The sequence below is a fragment of the Trypanosoma melophagium genome (assembly GCF_022059095.1).
Source record: "Trypanosoma melophagium isolate St. Kilda chromosome Unknown ctg4segment1, whole genome shotgun sequence".
NCBI classification, from domain to species: Eukaryota; Euglenozoa; class Kinetoplastea; order Trypanosomatida; family Trypanosomatidae; genus Trypanosoma; species Trypanosoma melophagium.
Genome location: NW_027125179.1, coordinates 790724 through 812699, shown reverse-complemented (window position 1 = coordinate 812699; position 21976 = coordinate 790724). Strand labels below are relative to the sequence as shown.

The 21976-nt window shown below is 41.0% G+C and overlaps 16 protein-coding genes across 17 annotated transcripts; all 16 read right to left on the bottom strand.

Annotated features, from left to right (window-relative positions):
- Positions 1-114: 114 nt before the first annotated feature.
- Positions 115-465, bottom strand: LSM04_003415 (uncharacterized protein; the record flags this gene model as incomplete). Its single annotated transcript, XM_067339258.1, has 1 exon — positions 115-465. One exon carries the CDS (start codon positions 463-465, stop codon positions 115-117), a length of 351 nt encoding a protein of 116 aa, XP_067187825.1.
- Positions 466-1609: 1144 nt separating this feature from the next.
- LSM04_001556 (uncharacterized protein) lies at positions 1610-3571 on the bottom strand (the record flags this gene model as incomplete). 2 transcript variants are annotated; one of them, XM_067339256.1, is made up of 2 exons in its annotated part: positions 1610-3334; positions 3373-3435. In XM_067339256.1, the coding sequence occupies 2 exons, from the start codon at positions 3433-3435 to the stop codon at positions 1610-1612; spliced, it is 1788 nt and encodes a 595-aa protein (XP_067187735.1). The 2 variants fall into 2 exon arrangements, with proteins under 2 accessions (XP_067187735.1, XP_067187736.1); XM_067339257.1 differs by having other exon boundaries at positions 1610-3571.
- A 326-nt stretch (positions 3572-3897) lies between these two features.
- Positions 3898-4326, bottom strand: LSM04_009536 (uncharacterized protein; the record flags this gene model as incomplete). Its single annotated transcript, XM_067339255.1, has 1 exon — positions 3898-4326. The coding sequence occupies one exon, from the start codon at positions 4324-4326 to the stop codon at positions 3898-3900; it is 429 nt and encodes a 142-aa protein (XP_067188081.1).
- A 203-nt stretch (positions 4327-4529) lies between these two features.
- Positions 4530-4793, bottom strand: LSM04_003425 (uncharacterized protein; the record flags this gene model as incomplete). Its single annotated transcript, XM_067339254.1, has 1 exon — positions 4530-4793. One exon carries the CDS (start codon positions 4791-4793, stop codon positions 4530-4532), a length of 264 nt encoding a protein of 87 aa, XP_067187826.1.
- A 60-nt stretch (positions 4794-4853) lies between these two features.
- On the bottom strand, positions 4854-5616 carry LSM04_000614 (uncharacterized protein; the record flags this gene model as incomplete). Its single annotated transcript, XM_067339253.1, has 2 exons — positions 4854-5365; positions 5589-5616. The coding sequence occupies 2 exons, from the start codon at positions 5614-5616 to the stop codon at positions 4854-4856; spliced, it is 540 nt and encodes a 179-aa protein (XP_067187704.1).
- Positions 5617-6134: 518 nt separating this feature from the next.
- LSM04_006205 (uncharacterized protein) lies at positions 6135-7271 on the bottom strand (the record flags this gene model as incomplete). Its single annotated transcript, XM_067339252.1, has 1 exon — positions 6135-7271. One exon carries the CDS (start codon positions 7269-7271, stop codon positions 6135-6137), a length of 1137 nt encoding a protein of 378 aa, XP_067187929.1.
- Positions 7272-7503: 232 nt separating this feature from the next.
- Positions 7504-8097, bottom strand: LSM04_002982 (uncharacterized protein; the record flags this gene model as incomplete). Its single annotated transcript, XM_067339251.1, has 1 exon — positions 7504-8097. The coding sequence occupies one exon, from the start codon at positions 8095-8097 to the stop codon at positions 7504-7506; it is 594 nt and encodes a 197-aa protein (XP_067187804.1).
- Positions 8098-8600: 503 nt separating this feature from the next.
- On the bottom strand, positions 8601-9515 carry LSM04_000120 (Amino acid transporter; the record flags this gene model as incomplete). The annotated part of the gene is made up of 1 exon (XM_067339250.1): positions 8601-9515. The coding sequence occupies one exon, from the start codon at positions 9513-9515 to the stop codon at positions 8601-8603; it is 915 nt and encodes a 304-aa protein (XP_067187689.1).
- Positions 9516-9520: 5 nt separating this feature from the next.
- Positions 9521-9967, bottom strand: LSM04_008549 (Amino acid transporter; the record flags this gene model as incomplete). The annotated part of the gene is made up of 1 exon (XM_067339248.1): positions 9521-9967. One exon carries the CDS (start codon positions 9965-9967, stop codon positions 9521-9523), a length of 447 nt encoding a protein of 148 aa, XP_067188042.1.
- A 274-nt stretch (positions 9968-10241) lies between these two features.
- Positions 10242-10847, bottom strand: LSM04_004062 (uncharacterized protein; the record flags this gene model as incomplete). The annotated part of the gene is made up of 1 exon (XM_067339247.1): positions 10242-10847. The coding sequence occupies one exon, from the start codon at positions 10845-10847 to the stop codon at positions 10242-10244; it is 606 nt and encodes a 201-aa protein (XP_067187846.1).
- Positions 10848-11228: 381 nt separating this feature from the next.
- LSM04_009290 (uncharacterized protein) lies at positions 11229-12683 on the bottom strand (the record flags this gene model as incomplete). Its single annotated transcript, XM_067339246.1, has 1 exon — positions 11229-12683. One exon carries the CDS (start codon positions 12681-12683, stop codon positions 11229-11231), a length of 1455 nt encoding a protein of 484 aa, XP_067188069.1.
- A 588-nt stretch (positions 12684-13271) lies between these two features.
- Positions 13272-14372, bottom strand: LSM04_004536 (uncharacterized protein; the record flags this gene model as incomplete). Its single annotated transcript, XM_067339245.1, has 1 exon — positions 13272-14372. One exon carries the CDS (start codon positions 14370-14372, stop codon positions 13272-13274), a length of 1101 nt encoding a protein of 366 aa, XP_067187861.1.
- Positions 14373-15070: 698 nt separating this feature from the next.
- LSM04_002626 (Sec1-like protein) lies at positions 15071-16915 on the bottom strand (the record flags this gene model as incomplete). Its single annotated transcript, XM_067339244.1, has 1 exon — positions 15071-16915. The coding sequence occupies one exon, from the start codon at positions 16913-16915 to the stop codon at positions 15071-15073; it is 1845 nt and encodes a 614-aa protein (XP_067187792.1).
- A 250-nt stretch (positions 16916-17165) lies between these two features.
- Positions 17166-18467, bottom strand: LSM04_002141 (tRNA-dihydrouridine synthase; the record flags this gene model as incomplete). The annotated part of the gene is made up of 1 exon (XM_067339243.1): positions 17166-18467. One exon carries the CDS (start codon positions 18465-18467, stop codon positions 17166-17168), a length of 1302 nt encoding a protein of 433 aa, XP_067187773.1.
- A 438-nt stretch (positions 18468-18905) lies between these two features.
- On the bottom strand, positions 18906-19580 carry LSM04_005259 (uncharacterized protein; the record flags this gene model as incomplete). Its single annotated transcript, XM_067339242.1, has 1 exon — positions 18906-19580. The coding sequence occupies one exon, from the start codon at positions 19578-19580 to the stop codon at positions 18906-18908; it is 675 nt and encodes a 224-aa protein (XP_067187895.1).
- Positions 19581-20448: 868 nt separating this feature from the next.
- LSM04_009529 (uncharacterized protein) lies at positions 20449-21348 on the bottom strand (the record flags this gene model as incomplete). Its single annotated transcript, XM_067339241.1, has 1 exon — positions 20449-21348. One exon carries the CDS (start codon positions 21346-21348, stop codon positions 20449-20451), a length of 900 nt encoding a protein of 299 aa, XP_067188080.1.
- Positions 21349-21976: the final 628 nt, after the last annotated feature.

Here is a 21976-nt window from a genome sequence, read left to right as displayed (position 1 = left end):
ACATACGTTCACAAATTTAGGAAAACAATACCAGAACATTTCTAAGCATTCAACTTGATAGAACGAAAAAAAAAAGATAATCCTATAAATAATCGGTATGAAGGACAAAACAGGTTAGTCTGCCTTCTTAAGCTGTTGAAGAAGCTTCGCCTTCATTGATATCTTTGCACTTTTCTCTACATTGGCCGTCTTCGCATCCACTTCTGCAGCCGCAGCATCCCGTCTGCGTTTGTGCGACATAATCTGCTGCAGCACGTACGCCTCCTGCTCTGCTGTGGCACGTTTGCACTCGCCGGTGGAATTCCCCGCAGGGGCCGAAGACCCGCCGGCGGTGTCGTTGCGGCCAAACACTTTTTCCTGCAGCGCCCGCCGCCGCTGTTCGCGCCACACCACCGGGTCTTTGCTAAGCTCCAGCAACTCGGGGTTCACATCAGTCAGTGAGCCATCAATTTCATCTGTAGACATGATTACTACCTACCACTCCACAAAAAAAATAAAAAAAAAGTAAAAAGGGAGAAAATGAAACTAAAAGATACATATATGTATATATACATATGGAGACACCCACGAGACTAAAGGACAACACAGAGATCGTTACAACAAAATAAGAAAAATAACACAGCAACAGCCAAGCTTACAACTTACCCAGACAAACTCCTCATTGAATGACTCAGTTCAAACAGAACGCATTAAGTACTGGACCATCACGGCATTCCAAAAGCACAAAAACCAGAGAGGGTGGAGGGGAGACAGCAAAGGAGAAAAGGTTCATTGTAACTATGACATGTTGTATATTGTGATCATGAAAGTGTTTCACTGAAAGCATGGAAAGTTGGAATCACTACAGAATTGCATGAGAGCCAATGTACACAGGTGTAGCACAAAGAATGGTGGGAGCTCAGTCGATGTATAGCCATTGTCAGGACCTCATTGGATGACTCAGTTCAAACAGAACGCATTAAGTACTGGACCATCACGGCATTCCAAAAGCACAAAAACCAGAGAGGGTGGAGGGGAGACAGCAAAGGAGAAAAGGTTCATTGTAACTATGACATGTTGTATATTGTGATCATGAAAGTGTTTCACTGAAAGCATGGAAAGTTGGAATCACTACAGAAGTGTATCATCTAGAAAACCCGTATCACTCTTGTGTGTTCTGCCTGTTAAAAGGTTATTTTGTCGCACATGCCGTTTCTGTCGAATCTGGTTGTGATCATGAAAAAACGACTATCTGCCATTTCCTGTCACATTCTATAATGTATTCAGAAGGTTTTACCTGTATATTTTTATCGTTTGTGAAGAGGTAACTCTTGATGGCACTGTATTCCAAACTAACTTGTATTTTCCTTCTAACCTTTGGTTGGGGATAAAATAGAGGCAGACGTGAAAGAAAGAGAACAAAAAGATAAGGTGACAAGATAAAAGAAAAGTGAGACAGAAAGAAGGGAAAGTAATGAAAAAGTAAAGGTTCACGAAAAGTCCGAGAAGAGTGAATAAATACACACATACACACACAAAAACGCATACAAAGAAAGAAATATAGATGCATATGTGGTTACGTATTCAGTGGCAGTGTTGGGAGAAGCTGTGTGAAGTTTGCGATCTTTTATTAACTGCCGGTATGCGGATCGACGCCTAGCAACTCGTATGGATCGTACCACAGCGGAATGGGCATTCCCACACACCTGCCGTTGAGTGCAGTGAGAATGGCCACGCGCCACGATACCTGCGCCTCCTCGCATAATTGTCTTTTCTTATTGAGATACGAAATGGTGTCGTGCTCTATGCCAGATGAGAGCGGCGGGGCCCGCAATTCACACGGCAGCGCAGCACAGAGGGCGGTGGAGACACACAACGCCGGTGTGCCGCCGCCCACACTGTCGCCCAGCGATGCACGCAGCGCCTCTTCCATCGCCCCCATACGCCCTCGCTTTAATCCACGATGTTCCTGCCGTTGTAATTGCTCTTGTTGTTGTTGTTGTTGTTGTTGAGCTCCTGCTTCACGAGAGAGAGCCAGTACATAGCGCTCCTCCAGTGTTGAGACGAGCGTTTCCCATGTGTTCTGTTTCTCCGCTGGTATCACATCAAGCGTACGCATCCATTTTAGGTCACCGCCACTGTTTCCAAGCAAGTCCCGCAACCATGACTGCTGACTACTGTGACCCCAAGCAGTTAGTTTCATGCGAAGTATTCGATCAATAAGGTTCATCAGTCCATTGGCATCTTTTAACCGCACAAGGGTACCGACAAAACGACGCAGTACAACCATACCACCACTTCGCTCAAAGAGGTCCTGAATCTTTTCACCAGATTTTATCAATATATTCATAATAATAATGAAATGATCAGGTATTTCTGATGTCTCGCAGAAGCGCACAAACGCCAGTATCATATGAGAACGTTCTTCAGGGAACTCAAGAGTTGGAGACCCACCAGTTATCTGTGTAAGTTTTGCAAGCCACTGTAAATGTCTATACTCATCTACTGCCTGTTTTCCAGCAACAAGCACTGGTGGCCCTTTCATACTTAATTTTGTTGGTACCTTCACAGGGGCTTGTCCACGCGGGAAACCAACCAAAGGGGCAATCGGACTACTACTATTACTATTACCATTACCAATAGCTGCAGGAGCAGTAATATTACTTGTACTAGTAGTAGTTGTTGTTGTAATTGTTGTTCTTGTTGTTGTAGCAGTAATAGTAGCAGCAGTAGTAACAGTAGAAACATTATTAGTGTTAAAGACTGCACTACCTTCCCGCACGCTTTGCACTCCTACTGGTGCTTCTAGTACGGTTGACTCTATGCTGTACCCTGCCCCTGAGCGAAGATATGTCTCAATTTTTACACGTCGCTCCTCTGCAGAGGGAAAACGAACGTTAGAAGCCAACTGTTCCCCCTGATAACGGGTGCCTCCTTTTCGCCAATCCAAAAATTTTGTGTTGTATGTTTGTTCTGTCAGTATAGTCGGTGGAACTCTTGATTCAGTTATAAGGAAGAGGATAAATTGACTCACAACTCCTTCCCAACTTGGTCTATCAGGTCCAGGTCGAAGTTGATCGTATAGTAATTTGAGCATATCACATGATGCCGCAAAACAGATAGCCAATTCCCCTTTATTTCGCCACGTAAAACGCGCCATTGTTCTACCTGCCTTCTGTGCTTGCTGACGTTGATGTGCATATTCATGACGGAGTTGTGTAATAAACATCTCCACAGCAGTTCGAAGGTAGTCCACAACTCGGTAGCGTCCTTCTGGAAAGTCATCGTAGTTTGTCACTATACGACGTAAAACGCTTCCCGCTCCCGATGGCACATCAATCCAGCCAACATCTGGCTTCTCAAACAGCAATTTTGGGTTCAGTTGCACACGACGTATAGCCAAAGATGATGCCTGTCGCAGTACTGCACGAACACCTGTGACTTTCTTTTCAACATTCTCTCCTGAGGAGTAGGAGGCGCTGCTACTGCCACTACTACTGCCGCTGCTGCCACTGCTGCTTCGGCTGCTGCTGGGGGAGGAAGAAGAGGCCGAGATAGACGAGGAGGAAGCTGAGGCCGATGCTGAAGGCATACTGTCTGTGTTCCAATTTTCTTCTTTCCGCTTCCTCTTCCTTCCGGTAGAATGTGCACAAAAGAAAGGAGGGGAAGGGGGAAAAAGCTTAAAAGCTTTAAAGAAAAAAAAAGGAACGAAATCTCACATCGCAGCATTGAAGGCAAAACTGGTAAAGAAAAACAAAATGCATGCATTTTGTTTTATGCTGATTTATTTATTCATCCTTTCTCTCACTTTCTGTTTCTCTTTCACAACAGTTGTCATCTGTTTAAAAAAAAAATCACCAATAACCCAACATTACTCTGATAGTTAAAAGAGTAGACACTATTGATATTATTACACCCTTAAGAAGGTAAGGATGACTGTGTGAGGATGTCTTGCAGAATATATATCTGATGTTGCAGTTGAAGTAAAAGTCGACGCTCCGCGAGACGACCACTTATGTCTGCACTTTTTGCAACAAAAAAAGGTCTCCTCACATCTCTTTCAATATCACAGGACACCAGATCAGTATCATTTGAATAAGAAAAAGAAGAAGCAGATGCAACATTTAGCATGTTGGAGAGAAGGGCTCTGCAGAGGGATGATGTATCTCCTTCCGTATCATCATCGTCGGAAAAGCAAAGGGCAGCTTTATAAATCTGCGATAATATAGGTGGATCGCATGTTGATGGTGAAATGACACCGTTATCAAGAAGAGACAGGAGTATCATTTGAGTGAGCGGCACCAAACGTTTGTCATGGAGTAGAACAGAAAAGTTAAGTGACTCCATTCCCTTCCTTTTTTTAGATTTTTAAATGACAAACAAGAGAGTAATACATAAGGAGGACACTCACAGTTCCTCTACCATAAATGTTTTTTTTTTCAAGTCGCAGAAACAATTCCGTAAATCCTAAACCTAATGGCAGCTCGTTAAACAAGCAGACATTAATAATAATAATAATAATAATAATATACGATATATGAAGCACAAGTTTAATCACAATCCACAACATTACTGCCACCCAACTTTGAAGATTCGAAGTGTTCTAAAAGTACCTCTCCCAGTGTGTGTTGATCTTCATGTAGGAAGTCTGTTGCATGATGGGCCACTTCCCGTAACTTAATAGAAACCTCTTGAATATCACAGAGTTCAGGTGCTGCGATAAGGTCTGGGTAGATGGAGAGCATTGTTAATCGATTCTCTGGAAAAGAAAGTAAATTCACTATTATCATGGCACACGGTAAAGCCAAGAACATACTCTCTAACGCAGTTTTAATATATGTAGGAAATCTAACATCAGTTTCATTTACTTTAGTCTAGACATTATGATGACGAGGTGATGTTTTATCTACTACGGAATCTGGAAAAACAATATGCATTATGCGAAGTAGTTTTTTTGAACCTCGTCTAATTATTCCTGAGTTGAGAAAATCTAACAATGTATCCACGGCGAAAAATACAATCCTGCGAGTTCTAGCAAGCTTGAAATGCAGCTTGGGATGACCGCAAAGGTTTACAAATGTGTAAAAAACATGCCCTGAGACACGTGAAGAAAACTGACGATCCTCTAATAGATTTTGCAGTGCTCCAAAAAGCGTTTCTTCAAATACAATAGAAGACACATGAGAAAGCTCTGAAACGCGTCTTGCCAACAGCACAGCCACTTCATTCAGTTCCAAATGTTCCTTGTCAGATAATGCGCACACTAGCGCATTTACTGTGTTAAGATCCATTAAAAGCAGTTCATCAAGTCCTTCTTCCTCCCCAAGCAAACGAAGATAAATAGAAAAAACATGTTTTCGTAGTTTTGCATCTGATGCAGTTGATTCTGTCTGTGTAAGAAGATACTGTAATGTAAACACAAGTTTTAGGCTTTGTTGCAAAAAACTACTACCTTTCCTCTTTCCCTCATTTACGCACCGCAGTACAACAGTTGCGCACCATAATTATTTCTCAATTGTCACTTTTGCCGCCATTGCCTGCTGCAAGACATTATCTAAATTACTGAGATCCCACGGAAATTTGTCAGGGGTTCTTCTGAGAAGGAATACGCCATTTATCACGTACTGCATGGGTCATTCGTTATTTCTCTCCGTTTCTTTTTTTCTTCTTTCTTCTCGTTTGTTTTCGCCCTTTTCTTCTGCAATTAAATACAAAGAAAACGCAAAAAAGGGTGAAAGGGTAAAGAGAGAACCTTGAAAAACAAATACCACGTGTAATGACTCACTGGAAGAAAAAATAATACACCGTTATTCTTTTTCTCGCACCTGCCTTTGCTTCATTACGCTGTATTCATTTTCATTTTTTTTTTTTTTTTGGTCAGCTTCACCGACAGAGAAACCCAAACAAGTATGAATAATCACAGAACAAATAGATACGCCTCTATCAGAACTCCATTCTATAGAATGGAGGAAAAGAGAGAGAAATAGATAATAGGTAGATAAATAGAAAGATAGTGAGGAATACACACATATGTACACGGACAGTATACATCAAGGCACAGACTTTTAATACTTTGTGGTTGCCGAAAGCATCACTAACAACAATCCTGTGCCCCCCACCCCACCCCCTTTTTTTTTCCTTTCTTGTTCCTAGTGTCACTGTTCTAACGTTACAATTCGCACTTTTGCAGCTCTTGGGTCGTATACCGTAAGTATAACTTCCCGAACTGCCTGAAGAACTGCTGTAGCAAAGTCATCTCTCCGCGTTATGGGTGTTTTACCAACGTGGGAAATAATACAATCTGGTCCAATTTGCACTTTGGCTGCGGCAGATCCTGGTGTTACTTGTGTGACAATCACACCTTCCACCTCATCCCCGCCATCCCGCACCGATAATCCCAGTGGCGTTGTGTGTTTAACGTCTGGCGTAATTCCATCGCGGTCATGTAATTTCACAAGAGATGGAGAGGGAGATGTACTCTCACTGGGTATCGTGATTCTCGTTGATCCCTTCATCATATGTGCAATCGCACGCTCCACACTCTTCACCCGCTCAAACAGCACATCAATCTCCACCTTCGGTACTAGTTGCAGTTCCACAAGTTCTACACGCCTCGTTGCGAGTGCACACTCTGCCAAGAGACTGTGGGCGACTTCTAGTGGTTCAGTCTTAAAAAGTTCAAATCCTTTCGATAGATAATTGGTGTAACCATCTCTCATTTTAGACAACTCTTTTTGAAATCCCGTACTCAAATTATGAATATCTGCTTTTAGTCGTCCCACTTCTACATTCATCGACTCCAGCCATTCCATGCGCAGTGAATTTAACTCCTCTCGTGTCCGCTCCACCGTATCACGCACCACACGATCTCGAAACTCCACCATCTCAGTAGAGGTGCTAGTCTTCATCTCTCGCAACCGCTTTGAACTTGTGGCCATGGCAATATCATTTATCTTTTTTAGATCGGCGGCATATGCGTGTAAGGAGGCCTCTGCCGTCTCAAGAACCTGTTCCTGTGTGTAAAGACTAACTTTATGCATCTCGGCCTCTCTCTCATCATCGCTCTGACGCGAGTTCACAGCAACTGCTGCCACCTGATCAGCAGAGGATGGTAAGACATCTTGTTTCTTTATGGGTACAGCAGAATCAAAAGGTGCAGAGCGTAGTTCGGTTTTAAACAGTTCAGTCTCATTAGCATGGGCTACCAATTGTCTCACCACATCAAGAAGATAAGGCGGACATGTGTCACTTTTCAAGAGGAGGTCAAACTTGCGGTTGAGTGCCTCCGTCATTGTAGATCGATATATGTTTTAATTTGTACGTGTGCCTGATGAATCTTGCACAAAATCCAAGATAAAATATAGAATAACTAAAGAGATAAACCAATGGAAAGGAAAAAAAAAAACACTATAAAAAGAAAAGAAGATTTCATGTGAGAAGAACCTTCTTGATCCCTCATCATTACACAGTCCCCTCCCCCAGTGGGACATTTTTTTCTGTTTTTTTTTTGTTTACTTTCTGTTTTCAAAGTGTCACGGTGCAGTTCTCTTTTTCTAGCACCTTTCGCAAAAGTTCGTTAAACTGCTGCATGTACGTCTCTTCAACGGGTAAGTCGGTTGGCATTCTGTCCTTTGCGATGAGAACAAACTGTGATTCCCGCTCCGCCATCATCTCAAGAAGAAAACAGAGAGCCTTTTCCGACACCTTCGTTCCAGTAATATCTAGCAACTCCATTTGAGTGTTTGCCGGCACAAATCGTAGTACATGCGCTAAAAAAATAACCGAACCATCGTCCACATAGCGATTGTGTGCGGCATAAAGGCGTCTACAATCACTTAAATGACCATTAGCTAGGGCAATAACAATAGGAAGAAGTGGAACATCGGTAAGGAAAACATCCTCGGAGATGGAGTTTAGTGCATTCATAAATGCGTTTCGTCCCTCTTTTTCTGTTTCCCTCGCAAAAACGCTGAATATCTGATCTATTGTGTCGTGCACTCTCACAACCGCTTTTCGCGTCCGCTCCAACTGCGCACTCTCTTCAGTGATTTTTTTTTGCATGGATGCGGCTATTCGTTGCAACTCTGAAATTGTCTTTCGATCTCCGTCACTGTACATTTGTCAAACTGTAAACAATGCAGTTGTTACAGTTGTTATTGTTGGTGTTACTGTTATCAACCTTGTTTCCTCCCCTCTCCCTTCTTCTCCCTGGCACAACCACACAGAGAGAGAGAGAGAGACACTGAAGTTCTGCTCAAAGAGAAATGGTTCCCTCCGCGAGATGCCTGTGTAGATATGAGAGAATGAAGTAACTTTTTTCAAGACACAAGCAGACATACACCGATATAATAATAATAATAATAATAATAATAATAATAATAATAATAATAAATAAATAAATAAAAACAAGAAGAAATAGTAATCTCTTAAACACTTACAGACACACACACACACACATACATACATTTATATGTATATATATCAAGACAAAGAAAGGCAATACATCTAAACTGCCACACCGGTTTTTCTCTTCCTCTCAAACAATTTCTCTCTCTCCCCCCTTCTATTTCCTCCCCTTCTCAGTTAAGTGCACTAGCAGTGTAAACAATACTCCATGATGCCTACACAAGACCGAATGAAGGGCATACACCCAGCACACATGAGAAAACCTCAATTAAAAACAAAATTATGGTTGCGAGTACGTGTGGCCAACCAACAGCACTCGGCTTGCAGAAACCACACCGCATCGCAAACAATGCAGGAAAAACAAATAAAACAAGACCACCAAAAACACCACCAAGAAAATCAAAGAGAACACGCACATTAGGCACAGCCGAAGCAAGAATGAGAGCTAAAAAAGCAAGTAATATAGATACTGTAGCAGAAAGATGTGCATTTGTGTTATCTGTAAATCCCAAGACCATTAAAACATAATCCCTTGTCAGGAATATAGTCATTGGAAATGCCATCATTACTGTTACAGCTGTTGCAAGAAAAGCTAGAGCAATATAAGGTTTTTCAAGTTCATCAGTGAAATTATGCATAACGCTAGCCTCTATTTGTGAACCAAATTCAGCTGCGCCAAACGCACCTGCCACAATATACATGAATGAGCATAATCCCATTGATAAAGCAGCAGCTGTAGTAATTCTACAAGGGTTTCCATTTTTCATTTCTGAATATATTCTAGAAACTACAGTTTGGCAACATAATGAAAATACAAAGGTATTTAATGTACTTACTGTATCACGTTCCACTTTTATAAGAGGCCCTTTTTTTAATGATGCCCCATTTTCAACTGCATGAGTACAAATAGCAGTTACAAGTACCATTGTTGAAATAGTACACCCAAGCGAAGCATACCGAAGAGAATTTATAATACGCCCTAGACTCAGAGGCAACATTATAAAGAACCAAAACAATAACACTGCCGTACGTCGACTAATATAGGGTATTAAGTGAAGAGGCGTAATAATAGCATCAAGAATATCAGCCATAACTACAATATAAACTACTGCTACACCCCAGCAAAACATAACAATTATAAAAGCAGTAGCTCTCTCAAAGCCCGTCCAAAACAGTAACGCGCCATCTCTTCGTAGGTTGAATTCCCTGTAACTTCAATAACGAAAGCAAGTAAATAGACACTGTAAAGTGTTGAAATAACGCACACCAAAAGAGCAATAGAAGACAGCAATATTCCACTGTGGTATACGGCATTCGGAACGGCCAACGTACCAGCACCAAGAGTAGCTGAAGTAAGATTAAAAGCGCTAGCCACCATACCTCCGTTAGAACAATAAAAGAATCTTCGTTCTAAACGTGGTGGAAAGATATGAGACAATGACATAGATCCCGCACGTTGTGGTAAATACCGTGTAGAATCGCGACTTGACTCTACTGGAGAAAATGTGAGAAGCGTAGTGACTTCACTCATGGGAACTTGTGTAGACTTGTGCGTCGGCGAGCCTCCCTCTTCACTATCCATCATCGTCACCTAATACCCCCCTAGGGCTTTATTTTATTTTTGTCTTTTGTGCATGCGTTACAAGAGAGGCAGAAAAAAAAAAGGAAAAAAAGGGAAAAAGAGAGAAAGCCTATATACAATGATGATAATGATAAGAACATAAAAGAAAAAGAAATTCAACAAGAGATTTCGATGTTTCCACTTTCATCAGTTGTTCATCTGATTTTCACTTTCTTTTTCACTTTTTTTGTCTTTTTTCACTCAGAGAAAACATATACAAATCAACTTCTCACAATTATCGTCGCCGCTTCTTTCCAGATGTTTGTGTTTTTGCGGTATCCGTTACTAAGACATCTTTCAGATTTACCTTGAGATAATCAAGGCGAATTGTCTCTGTGTGTCCTGTTCCATCTCGCACCTCAACAGAAGGATCCTTCAGTAGAATGGTCCACATTCCATCATGTGCACGGTATACAGGGAACGTTGTTCCATCGTCTAACACATCGCAGTGAAGTGGCACTGCCAAATCCGAATCACGCACCTCAGGAGGCACAGGAAACAACATGCGCTTCGGTGCAGTCGAGAGAGATGTAGTAATACCACTATTCTCATCAATATTATTATTATTATTATTATTATTATTATTATTATTATTATTATTATTATTACCGGCAGAAACACTACCAGCAATATCACAACGGTTCTTAGCTTCTCTCGCTGAAGGAAAGGGCGAAAACACACGTACTTGTGATGTAACAGGGGCCTCCGCTAATGTTCGATCCATGGCTTGATCAAAGATATCCCACATTTGTTCTTTTTGCCGCTCACTCAAAGAACACACAGACTCTAGCTCCGACAATGTCGAAGCGAGAGCAACACCTAATAAACTCTCACGGTACATTAAAGTGGAGTGAGAGAATTAAAAAAAAAAAAAACCGCTATACTTGTTGATTCGAACGTAGCAGAAATAAAAGAATTAGAAAACAAATATATATATATATATATATATATATATAATGATTAGCAGTAGTAATACTAATGGTAATAGTAGTAACACTAGTAGTGGAAACCAAGATAAAAATAGAGAAAAATCAGCAAAGATTTAAATATCTTTTGCTTTCCTTGGGGAGTGAGCAAGGTCATTTCTTTTTTTTTTTTGGTGGAAGAATACCTTCCATCAACCCCTTTTTGTTTTTTTTTTCTTCTTTTTCTTGTCGTTTTTTTTTTTTTATTTTCCTTTCCTTCTTCCTTCTCGTTCTAATCTTCTGCTATCTCTGTTTTTCTATATCTTTCCCACATGTGAAGACACTTCGTTATCAGGACCAGTCAGACCGTACGCCTTTTTGACATATTGAAGACGCTCAAGCACTACTTTTGACAACTTCGCTGCCACCTCCTCGCTTGGAATCTTTCCTACTTCACTCTTAGCAGATTCTAAAAGTGATTGTTGGGCCTCATTGCGTACATTAAGAACAGCACAGGCCCACAAGGCTTGCACCAATGTTACACCGTCCAGTGCATCGCGATGTGTAGACAAGAGTTGTGTGCAGATGTGGACAAGTTCATCACTTCTCTCTTGCACAGCAGCAAAACTGGCAAGAATACCTGCAGCATCTGCTGGACTAACATATCCACCCTGTTTCACAATGGACACAAATCGGGATGCAAGCAAAGGGAATAATTCTCCGTCAAAGAGATCGAAACAACCAAGTGCATTAAGCGTGAGATGAATCTCATCTGCTCGAAAGTCTGTTGCCACTTTACATGCACGTTCCGCAAGTGCACCGAAAAGATCTTCCGCCAGTACATTGGCACGACAGAAGGCATCACATGTCTTGGCAATAGATGTAGGATCGAATGTATTACCAACTGCCGCTATACGTTCACCACAAGCAGTGAAAAGTGGAGATGATGCTCTTCCCGCTTTTACCAGGCAAAAGACAAGAGATGCCATAAGCGGTGCTGATAATTCAGGTAACTCTTTCATCAACCGCTGCTCCAAAACTGTAAATAATTCTTCATCGACAAATCCAACTTCAGCGAATGCGTCAAGAATAGTTACTGGTACCAATGGAGGTCCTTGTGAAGATTGTCGTACAGCTTGATCACGTAAAACAAGAAAAAGATCTCTGTGAAAAAATTTAACACGAGCGAGAGCATGTGCCACATTCGCTATGTGTGCAACAAAAGTCCTAGGGTCTTTCATTACAACAGCCGCCCGATCACATAAAGTTTGGTAAAGCTCCTCATGTTGTACCTGTGCACGGCCATAGGCATTAATAAGAACAGCACATGACACTGTATCTATTGTTGATGCCCGCTTAATAAGAAAACGAATATATGTAAATAAAACTTCATATAGGCATGGTGAACGTAATACCAGGCAAGAGTGAACAATTCTTGCTAGAGACGATACATCCATTACCTCTACGGCTCCAGGTGAAAGAGAACGTTCTACTACGGCAGTAAATGGTTGACCTTTGGTAGGAGAAATTCGCAGCTGTGTCGCAGCGTGACATACAGTTGCAGCTACAGCAGGTGTCCAGGCATTTTTGATATCATCAAGTGTTTCAGATTCAAATAATTGACGACCGTGCAAGAGAAGTTCCTGTTTTCGCTCAGACGCCCCTAACTGTTGGTGTACTTTTTCAACAGATGAAACGAATGATTCTGTGGACATGGAGCGTATCCATATTGCACTTCGTACTGCAGCAGTATTTAAACCACGTCGCCACATGATTTCCTTCCCTGTGGTAGCGTACCTGCAAGAAACAAATTACACCACCTTAATAATAATTAAAGTAAAAATGCAAACGAAAAACAAAAAAAAAAAACAAATGTTTAGAAAACCAAAGACAGAAAAGGAAAAAGAAAGGAATTCAGATTTAAATAATCAGTTTCAAAAACTATAGATACACATACACACACAGAGAGATAGGAACTCATGCATTGTCATCCATGGTACAGTCGCTCCACAAGGCGAAACAAAGAACAAGGATAATAATAAGAAAAATAATAAATGGAAGTACACTCTATTCAGCTGTTAGGAAAGTAAACAGCAACAGCAACAACAAAAATAATAATAATAACAATAATAATAGTAGTAGTAAAATAAAAGTACAGTAAAGAAGTTAGTGTGCATTGTCTAATATACGTCCTTTGAAGAAGGAGGACACAAATATCTCGGTTTTCCTTCCTTCTTTTACTCACTCAATACTCTCTGTTAGCTTTCTTTCCTTATTCCTTTCTTACCCATTCATGTCTGTTTTTTTTTTTTTTGCGTTCTTGCTTGCTCCCCCACCTTTCCAATGTCTTGTGTCGTTCATCATATGATACCTACACGTTTTAAGTATTCTCTAGTCTCGTAACTTCCATAACCGTCACTCTGTGAGTCATATCCTAGAGCAGATGTATTCGTCTCACCATATTCCTCATTACCAATACGATCTTGGTGACTACTAGCAGTGTTCCAGTCCTTAGTATGTTCTGCCTTCTTCTCATTTTTATTTGCTGTAGAAGTTTCAAGATTGGGGTGAGAGCGTTGTGGTTGCTCCACTTTTCTATTATCCAGTACGATACGTTGGTGTCGATGCGTCTGCGATGTTGCATTCCTAGAATTAGACACATTGTGTGATTCTTGCTCAGTATGAAATGATGATGATGCCGAGGGATGAACTGTAGGTCTAATAGAGGGTTTAGAATCTTCTAATGATGCGCTAGCGTTTGCACTTGCGCTATAGCCTGTACCACCCGAAACAGAACCGACAGCAGATCGGTTTGGTGTTGGCAATTTACCACGCAAGGAGGATAAAAGTGGATTTTCTCCACGACTTCCATGAACGACACTGCTGTGACGTGATCCCGCCGCCGGATCCCATGGAGCGGCGGAATCCATGGAATGATTCATGACACTTTGCCGTGAAACATCAGAACTCTCACGGGGTGGTGTGCAGGAACGTGATACTTCTTTTACATGTGATACATTCTCTATAGGATGCCCTCTCGCCGCCTCACAGTTACGCTGCTCATTTCTCTTTTCAAATGAAGCAGACCCCGCGGCATCACTTGTGTGATTTACAAAAGTATTATTTGTTTGCACTGGAGCGGATGTTGTTGGATTGGCGGCAGGACTCGCTTCAGTCATTGCACTACCGTAGACTGGTACGGATGCCGACGGTGCTGGGAGCCCTGTCATTGTCATATTGAGTTGTTGAATCGATAATGCCATGGACTGCAGCTGGAACTGTATGGCCTGTTGCTGCTGGTAGAGCAGATGCAGCATGAGACGATCCTCCTGTGTGAAGGTGGCACCGCCCAGTGTGTTTTCAGCGGGCCGCTCCGCAGAGTGAAACAAACTTCGAGGGCCAAATGCGTTCATAGGGGATGTGAAAAGATTAGGCACGCCAGTAGAAAATGTAGTCGACATTGCCAGAGAGCGAAAAAAAAACAAAACAAAGAGGGGGATCTATTTTTTTCTTTTTTTTGGGGGGAGGGGGGGCCAATATGGTATTATTAGGGGGAACAGCTGGGTCCCTGGAAAGGATAAAAAGAGAACAAAACAAAAAAAAGAGTAAGAAAGGAAGGAAAATTTGATATAAATGGAAAGCAGTTGAAAATAAAGGAAGCAAATATAGATAGATATAGATAGAGGTAGAGGTAGATAATAATTTCTTTTCAAGGTAAAAAAAAAAACGAGAAAAAAAAAATGTACGAAAAGGTCATTATCACTGGTTCCCACCACCCACGTTCTCATTCTCTCTTTCTTTCTTTCTTCCTACCATACGTATATTTCTTATATAATTTCCTTTCGCGTTTCTCCTGCTATCCATTTCACTCTCCTTTTTTTTTCTCCCCTTTCAATCTCTCTGTTTAATAGCCTCTTTTTTTTATAACAGTAATTTGTAGAGATAAGAGTGAAAAGCGCAGGAGAAGCATAAAAGAAAACAAAAAAAACGAAGTACCAAAAAGTAATAGCAACAACGACAAAAGGAACCGTAGCAAGAAGAGTTAGAGTAATAACGGCATATAAAGCAATAAAAAAAAAGGAGGCAAATAAACGGGAGCACATGACAATAATATGAAGAAACCTTCCAATGTTATGTTTGTACCCCCTACTAGACAGTCTCATGACGGTAGTGAATGAATAAAATCCTTTGAGTCAATCATACTGGTAGATAGCAGTGTAACACGTGCCTCAATTTTTTCTGAATATGGCTCATCAGAAACACCACTTCCTGAACTATCACCACCTCCAACTAGTCGTGTCATGTTTTTTCCCCAATTCATCAGTGATTCAACATTATTTTGAACCTGACCTTGATTAATTTGATACAGAAGCATTGCTTCAGAATACGTCACGCCTCCAACCATAACAACGATAATATCCTTCGCACGAATCGTGGGTACTGTAGAGGTTGGAATAGGAGAGTTTGACACTTCTTGAACAGGATAATTTTGTTCTGAAAGAGTACCATTATATACTCGATTAATGAGTTTCCTCATAAGAGGAACATGTTGGGTTAAAACGTTTTGAACATCTTTTCCAAACTGCCCGACAGCCTTGGCAACAACCTTCAACATATGTCCTGTAGAAGACCGGAATAATTCATGCATTCGCTTATCAACCCCTCCGTACTCAAGTAGACGATCAATTAAAGATATTCGTTCAGGTGGGCAATTGCGTTTTCCCAGTAAATCCCTGAGCTGCGAAATAATATTTCCATTTGTTTTTTCATATCGAATTGCATAAAGCATTACCATGCGTAGAGCGTCTTCAATATCAGTTTTTGGATCTTGTACAATTTCCATCATTTGTCTAGAATGTTCTGTTACATTATTTGAAGCAAGCATTTCCTGTTCCAAAACTGATAAACGTGTCAAATTACGTCCATTTACTTCAGTTACCAACTGACTTGCAATACCACAGTGTCGTGTTACTTGCATGGATTGTTTTCGTGCTTCTGGAAATCTACTCATAAAATTTTTGATTTCGTCAAGAGAAACGTTATTCCTATCAAAATTATTAAGTGCTTTATAAGCTTTTACCAGCTCACTTACGGCAACACATACCTGTCCATAATCACTATAACGATGTTGTGCGTAAAAAGGATCTGTATGTGCAGTGAGGACATGTACACATTCTTCTGGTTTTGCATCAGGATCATCTACCGTTACTTCATTGCCGCATTGAAATCCAATGATTTCATGAATCATTGCCTCATATGTCCATGGTGTTACCAGGGCTGTAACCGGATCATCCATTCTATCCAATATAACCAAGACAGAATCTTTCGCTTTAAGGTCAGGAAAGGATTGATGTACAGTTTTCATTTTTTCAGCCAAAAGTTTTGCCAATTTTTCTGTAACTTTGTTTTGCCCACGATAACGAATAGCGGGTCGTCGATTTGTCATGAGCATTAAACTTACAATACTCTCTGTCATGCGTTCAAAAGAAGCCGTGTCCCATTGTGTGTACGTAATGGGATTTACAACTGGACTAATAACAGAACGCAAAGAGGCAGGTTTCAATTGTGTAATAGCAACATACTCTGTTAGTGGCACAGAGTCCAAATAAACTTCACTAACAGAAGTTACAAGATTTAATATATCAGCATTTGCAAGTGATTGCACAATATTTGACTCTAAAAGGTGTGAAAAATTAAGCGAGTAAGATGCAAAGTTTCCTTCTGCTAACACCTGATACACAGAAGCTAAGGAAGTCGGTGATGCACGACAGAATATAATACACCGAAAGTGTTTCATTGGATAATAATCTCTGTTAGTTAACATATCCACAAGTACCACATTGTGTTGAAGGAGTTGATGTTGTGAGTATACCACAGATAATATGTTGCGTGTCGCATCATCACAAAGAAGAACTTTAAGTCCATCTTGTTCGTCAAGAATTCGGTCAATGTACGCCCATGCTTTCTCAATACAGTTCAAACGGGTTCGCGTAGGATTGGTCATCAGTTTTGAAAGCGAAAAATAGAGACACACTAACTAGAATTACCCAACCAGACTGAAAACGAAAGCAAAAAAAAAAAGGAAAAACGAAAAACACCCAAATGGAATTCATATTTTTAAATATACATATATAAACTAAAAAATATAAAATTTGAAAAAAAAAGGGAAACGGAGGTTACTTCTGCAGAGCAGATAAAATGTTTAAATTTAGTAGTATACACGCAACCCAACAAGATATACAATACCTTCATTGTCACTCAGTTCTTGCTTTTTTGATAGTCTGAGCAGCCAAATTTTCTTTGTCCTGTACAAGAAAATCATTCGCCACATTATTATCTACGGCAGTAGAAGAAACAGCAAGAGAATTGGAAATCTCTTCAGGGATAGAAGAAACCAATTCCATATCTGATACACTACGGAATATTTCTTGCTCTTCAATTGGAATATCAAATATTTTTGCCAAGTCTTCGTAACAGTTTGCGCGTTGTTGAACTTCTTTCATCAAATGTTTTAGTGGAGTAATACAAGGGATGCTTCGTGTGAGATGATACTTGACAAAACCGAAAGGTGTTCGGTACTTTACGTAATACCGTATTAATTCTCTGTACAAATCCATCCACGATGCAGAAGCGAAAGGAGTCTTTAACGCATCATCATCATAAGGAATACAAGACTTCTGCTGGTGAGCTTGTAAAGAAAAGACTGTCATGTCCCACATTGCATGTCGCGCTATCATTACTGCATCAAAACCAAATTGTCTCATTTTATCTGCTCCATCTGCACGAGACATGATAGATCCATTAAGGACAAAACACATCTCCTTCATCAAAGGATGAGAACGGAGTAACTTCACCGTAGCTGCGGCCCGATCATAGTGTGGGGGTGTGTCGGATGATTGATCTACCGTGCGGGCATGAAGCGTTATGGCGTGAATGCGATTAGGACCCACTCGCTCCATAATATTGATGAGCATCTCCGCCGTCTCCTCTGCCGTTTCCCGCAGTCGTGTTTTGAAACTCAACGCCACACGACCCCCGCGGGCGGCCACGCGCTCTTCCGCATTCACCGCCGCGTCCACCGCCACGAGAATCGCCGCCGCCCGCCCCGCATCGCCCATCAGCGCGGCCCCCATGCCGTTCTCCACACTAAACTTCTTTGGGCACCCCATATTCACATCGATGCCGTCCACATCGTCGCCCAACAGACACGCCGCCTGCGCCCCCACCGCCGGCCTCGACGCCCCCAACTGCACCACCACAGCGGCAGCAAGTGGGGAATTGTCCCCCGCCCCCTTCTCGGCCCCACGCTGGCGGGTGCCGAACACAACACTCCGCTTCCACCCCTTCTTGAAGGGCTCGTACGCTACAAACTCGACAACTGGGCCCACACCCTCATCATATACACGCACCTCACGGCGGCAGCGCACCAGTTTAGCTGCCACAATCTCTTCAGAGAACACGACATCCGCACCTTGGGCAGCGCAAAAAACACGGAATCCCAAGTTACAAATGCGGACCATTGGTGCAAGAATGGTCTTCCCATGATAAAGTGACATACTTTTTTACCTCCAAATTATCAGAGAAACACACACACACACACATACAAAGACGTAACAACAACGAAAAAAACAAAAGAAGCAAGGAGAGAAAAAAGCACAAAGGAGAAGAAAATATGACAGAGTTAAAAAAGAATTAATTTCTTTTTTTCCGTTTGCAATGACAACACGAAAAAAAAAAAAATGAACACATACACAAACAATCAGTAACTTGTTTCATAAGAAATAAATAAACACCCAAGAGGAACAAAGAAAAACCCTTCAGGTCAAACTCCCTAGCTCAATCTTCACTACTAACACCAATTGTTGCTTTTTTTTCCCCCTTTATTCATACTACTAATGAAAGGCCAAGCATTTTTACGTAAATCCTTCTGCTAAAACTTAAATACCATACAATAAGCAACCTTCGTACCCAAAGACTAATAAATTCTAATACGCTTACTCAGCATTCAGATAAACTGCAAACTCGTGGAAGTCACGATCAAACTCAGCCTCGATTTCAGCAAACGTGTATGCTGGACCCTCATCAGCAGCAGGCTCATCCGTCCAGTCAGGGTGCATCACCAACCATGGACGGTTGTGGACGTAAAACCACTGTTGGCACATTGGACACTTGTTCTTTGTGTAACCCTTCATCATCATATAGTAATTGGATTGTGGCACGTGAGGTGCGCAGTTACCAAAACATAATACAATTTGATGATCACCAGGGTTACCAACAGCTTCAATACGAATAGGACGTTCTTCGCTACCAATAGGTGGTTCGTACAGGTGGTTAACTGCAACATACGGTCGCTCATTCCACTCTTCACGATCGTGCTCCTCCAGAATAAGGGTGTCATCGGCTTCAAAAAAATGCCACACCTTGGCAGGCTCTTGCCAGTAAAGACGTCCGGCACCTGTTACCACATCGTCATAGACAGGTAGTGCTTGATCCATAAGTTTACTCATGAAGGGGCTCTTGCGCCACGCGTCTGGGGGTTGCTGAAGCTCATTCAGGTTGTGTGGTTGCACAGGGTATGGCTTATCCTGATATGGAGTGGGACCTGTGCCACCTCCCGAAAATAGGAGACGCGATGCCGCCAGGAAGGAAAGAGGAGTCTTGCGCAACATGCCTATAAATTATACTCTTTCTTTTGTATAGGAAGAATAAGGTAGGTATTTTGTTAAAATAACAGGATTATTTTTTTTTTTGTCAGTTATTTGATTCAGTACGAAAAGAAAAAAAAATAGAAAAGAGTGAGAAAAACACATGTTGAAAATAGAGAAATTACATCACGTTCACACCAGCAGTTACCAGATGAAATCTATCAATCATATTGTCACTGATGTACAGAGGAGGTGGGGGTGTGGAAAAACCTCTCCGTCCCTCCCCATATATATATATATATATATATATATATATATATATATATATATATATATATAGGTTTAAAGAAAGAAAAAACTGTCTCGTAAAAATGCAAGTATTCAAACGCAACAATACGCACGAAGTATGTGACCGTAGAAAAAAAGCCATTGTGGGTAGAGGAGGAGTCACAGAAAAGAGCAGACAATCAATTGCTCTTGAAAAGACTGCAAACAAACAAAAAAAAAGAATGGAAATAGAGGAAACGGAACACAACAAAAAAAAATTCCCAGCGCAATAAAAAAAAATTTTTTGCATACATTATTTTGTGATAACAAAAACCAAATTAAAGCTTCAAATAACTGAACGTGAAGTAAATTTTCACAAAAAAAAAGTGTATTAACACGTAAAGAAAAAAAAACCACAAGCACAGTATATATATGTATACATGCGTATAGAATATATATATAGATATACAGAAATATGCAGATCCCTTGGAGGTTCACCTGATGTCTTAATTTTCTTTATATAAATATCTATCTATCTATATAAGACATTCCTCTATTAAGCTTCTTCCTTTTTCACTCTTAGAAAAATCCATAAGAACGGATATTACAGAGAGACTTTTACAATCTACGCCCGACCAAAGGCTTGCAGCATACCCAAACTGGTCGTGTTATCATTAATAATTTTGACTTTTCCTCCTCCGCCACCACCTCTACAACTTGTGAAACGCTCACCACCACCACCAAATGCATTCCCATAAGGCCGTCTTGCTGGGGTTTGTCTCACCATGGGTTGTGCTCTCGGAATACTTGTTTCAATTGCACCTCTTGTACGCTCTTCCCGTAGTTGCATTCCCTTTTGATGTCTCGCCACCGCAGGTGGTAAACGCTGTTGTTTCTCTGGATAAGCCACTGGAGCTTTTACAATAGGTTCTCCCCACATTTCTTGACTAGCATTGTGTGCTCTACGGGCAGCCCGCATTGCTTCAATAAATTCACGATGCTGTTCACGCCACCGCGTTCGAGGAACAGCGGCAGAAATTCCTGAGACACCAGAAGTATGTTTCATATTTTTTTTCTTTTTTCCGTATGACATTCTGAAAGTGTCATATCCTCCGTCACCTTCAACGGCACGTTGTTTACTACTGTCGAACACTTTGCGCTTCATGTTGCCTTTGCAGACGCTTTCATGATATGCGATACGATCAAACAAAAAACTTCGTCCACAACGAGAGCAAGGGTGTAAATTGGCATTATCTCCTGCATATTCTGGTATATCATTAACATTGGATTGTTGACGTAGTGATCTTGCCCCAATTACACCGTTGCCACATGCTGATTCTGGCATAATATTTTTTCCACCTTGAGGGGGTGCACGGTTTATATTCGGCATAACTGGCATAGGTCCAATAGGATTTAGTCTCCATCGTTTTATCGCTTTTTCGTAACACTGTGGAATGTGAATGCCGAGTGATGCCGTGCCAAACCCTTGTTGGCACAAGGGACAGGTGCGAAAACGAGGGGGCATTGGGTGTTTAAATGAGCAATGTTATTGAACCTTGGTCTACTAAAATATATATAGCCCCAACAGGGTTTCTGACGCTCCTTAGTAGAGAGATTTGCAAGAGGGCCAGGGGAAAAAAAACACATCGATAATTTCAAAAATTTTGCTAAAAAAATGAAAAGAAAAAAAAAAACACAATTTCACAGAAAAACAAAAAAAAAATCATAAACACACCATTCCTTCCGAAGATAAAGGAATAGGAAACTAGAAATAGAGAAAGTAATTACTACCCTATTTCACACAGACACACATAAAGGGAAATATATTCACCATAAATATATATATAGTGGTATATCTGTACTTCTTTCAGAGCACAGGTACACACACACACACACACGAAGGGTAATTACTCTCCCCCATGGATATGATGGGACGTAAGATCTTCTATTAGTATTATACCAAAAAAAGCATTTGTATCTGTTAAAGACGTCCAACAGAGAGCAAAAAAAAAAAACATCGGATATCACGATGCCCTACTCACATAGAGTCACTGTAAAGTCACATCTCCAGTATGTAAGCATCGCATTACAAAGTGAAAGAGAACCAATTGACGTTATGACAGCACTCCAAGATTCAACAATGCATAGCGAAT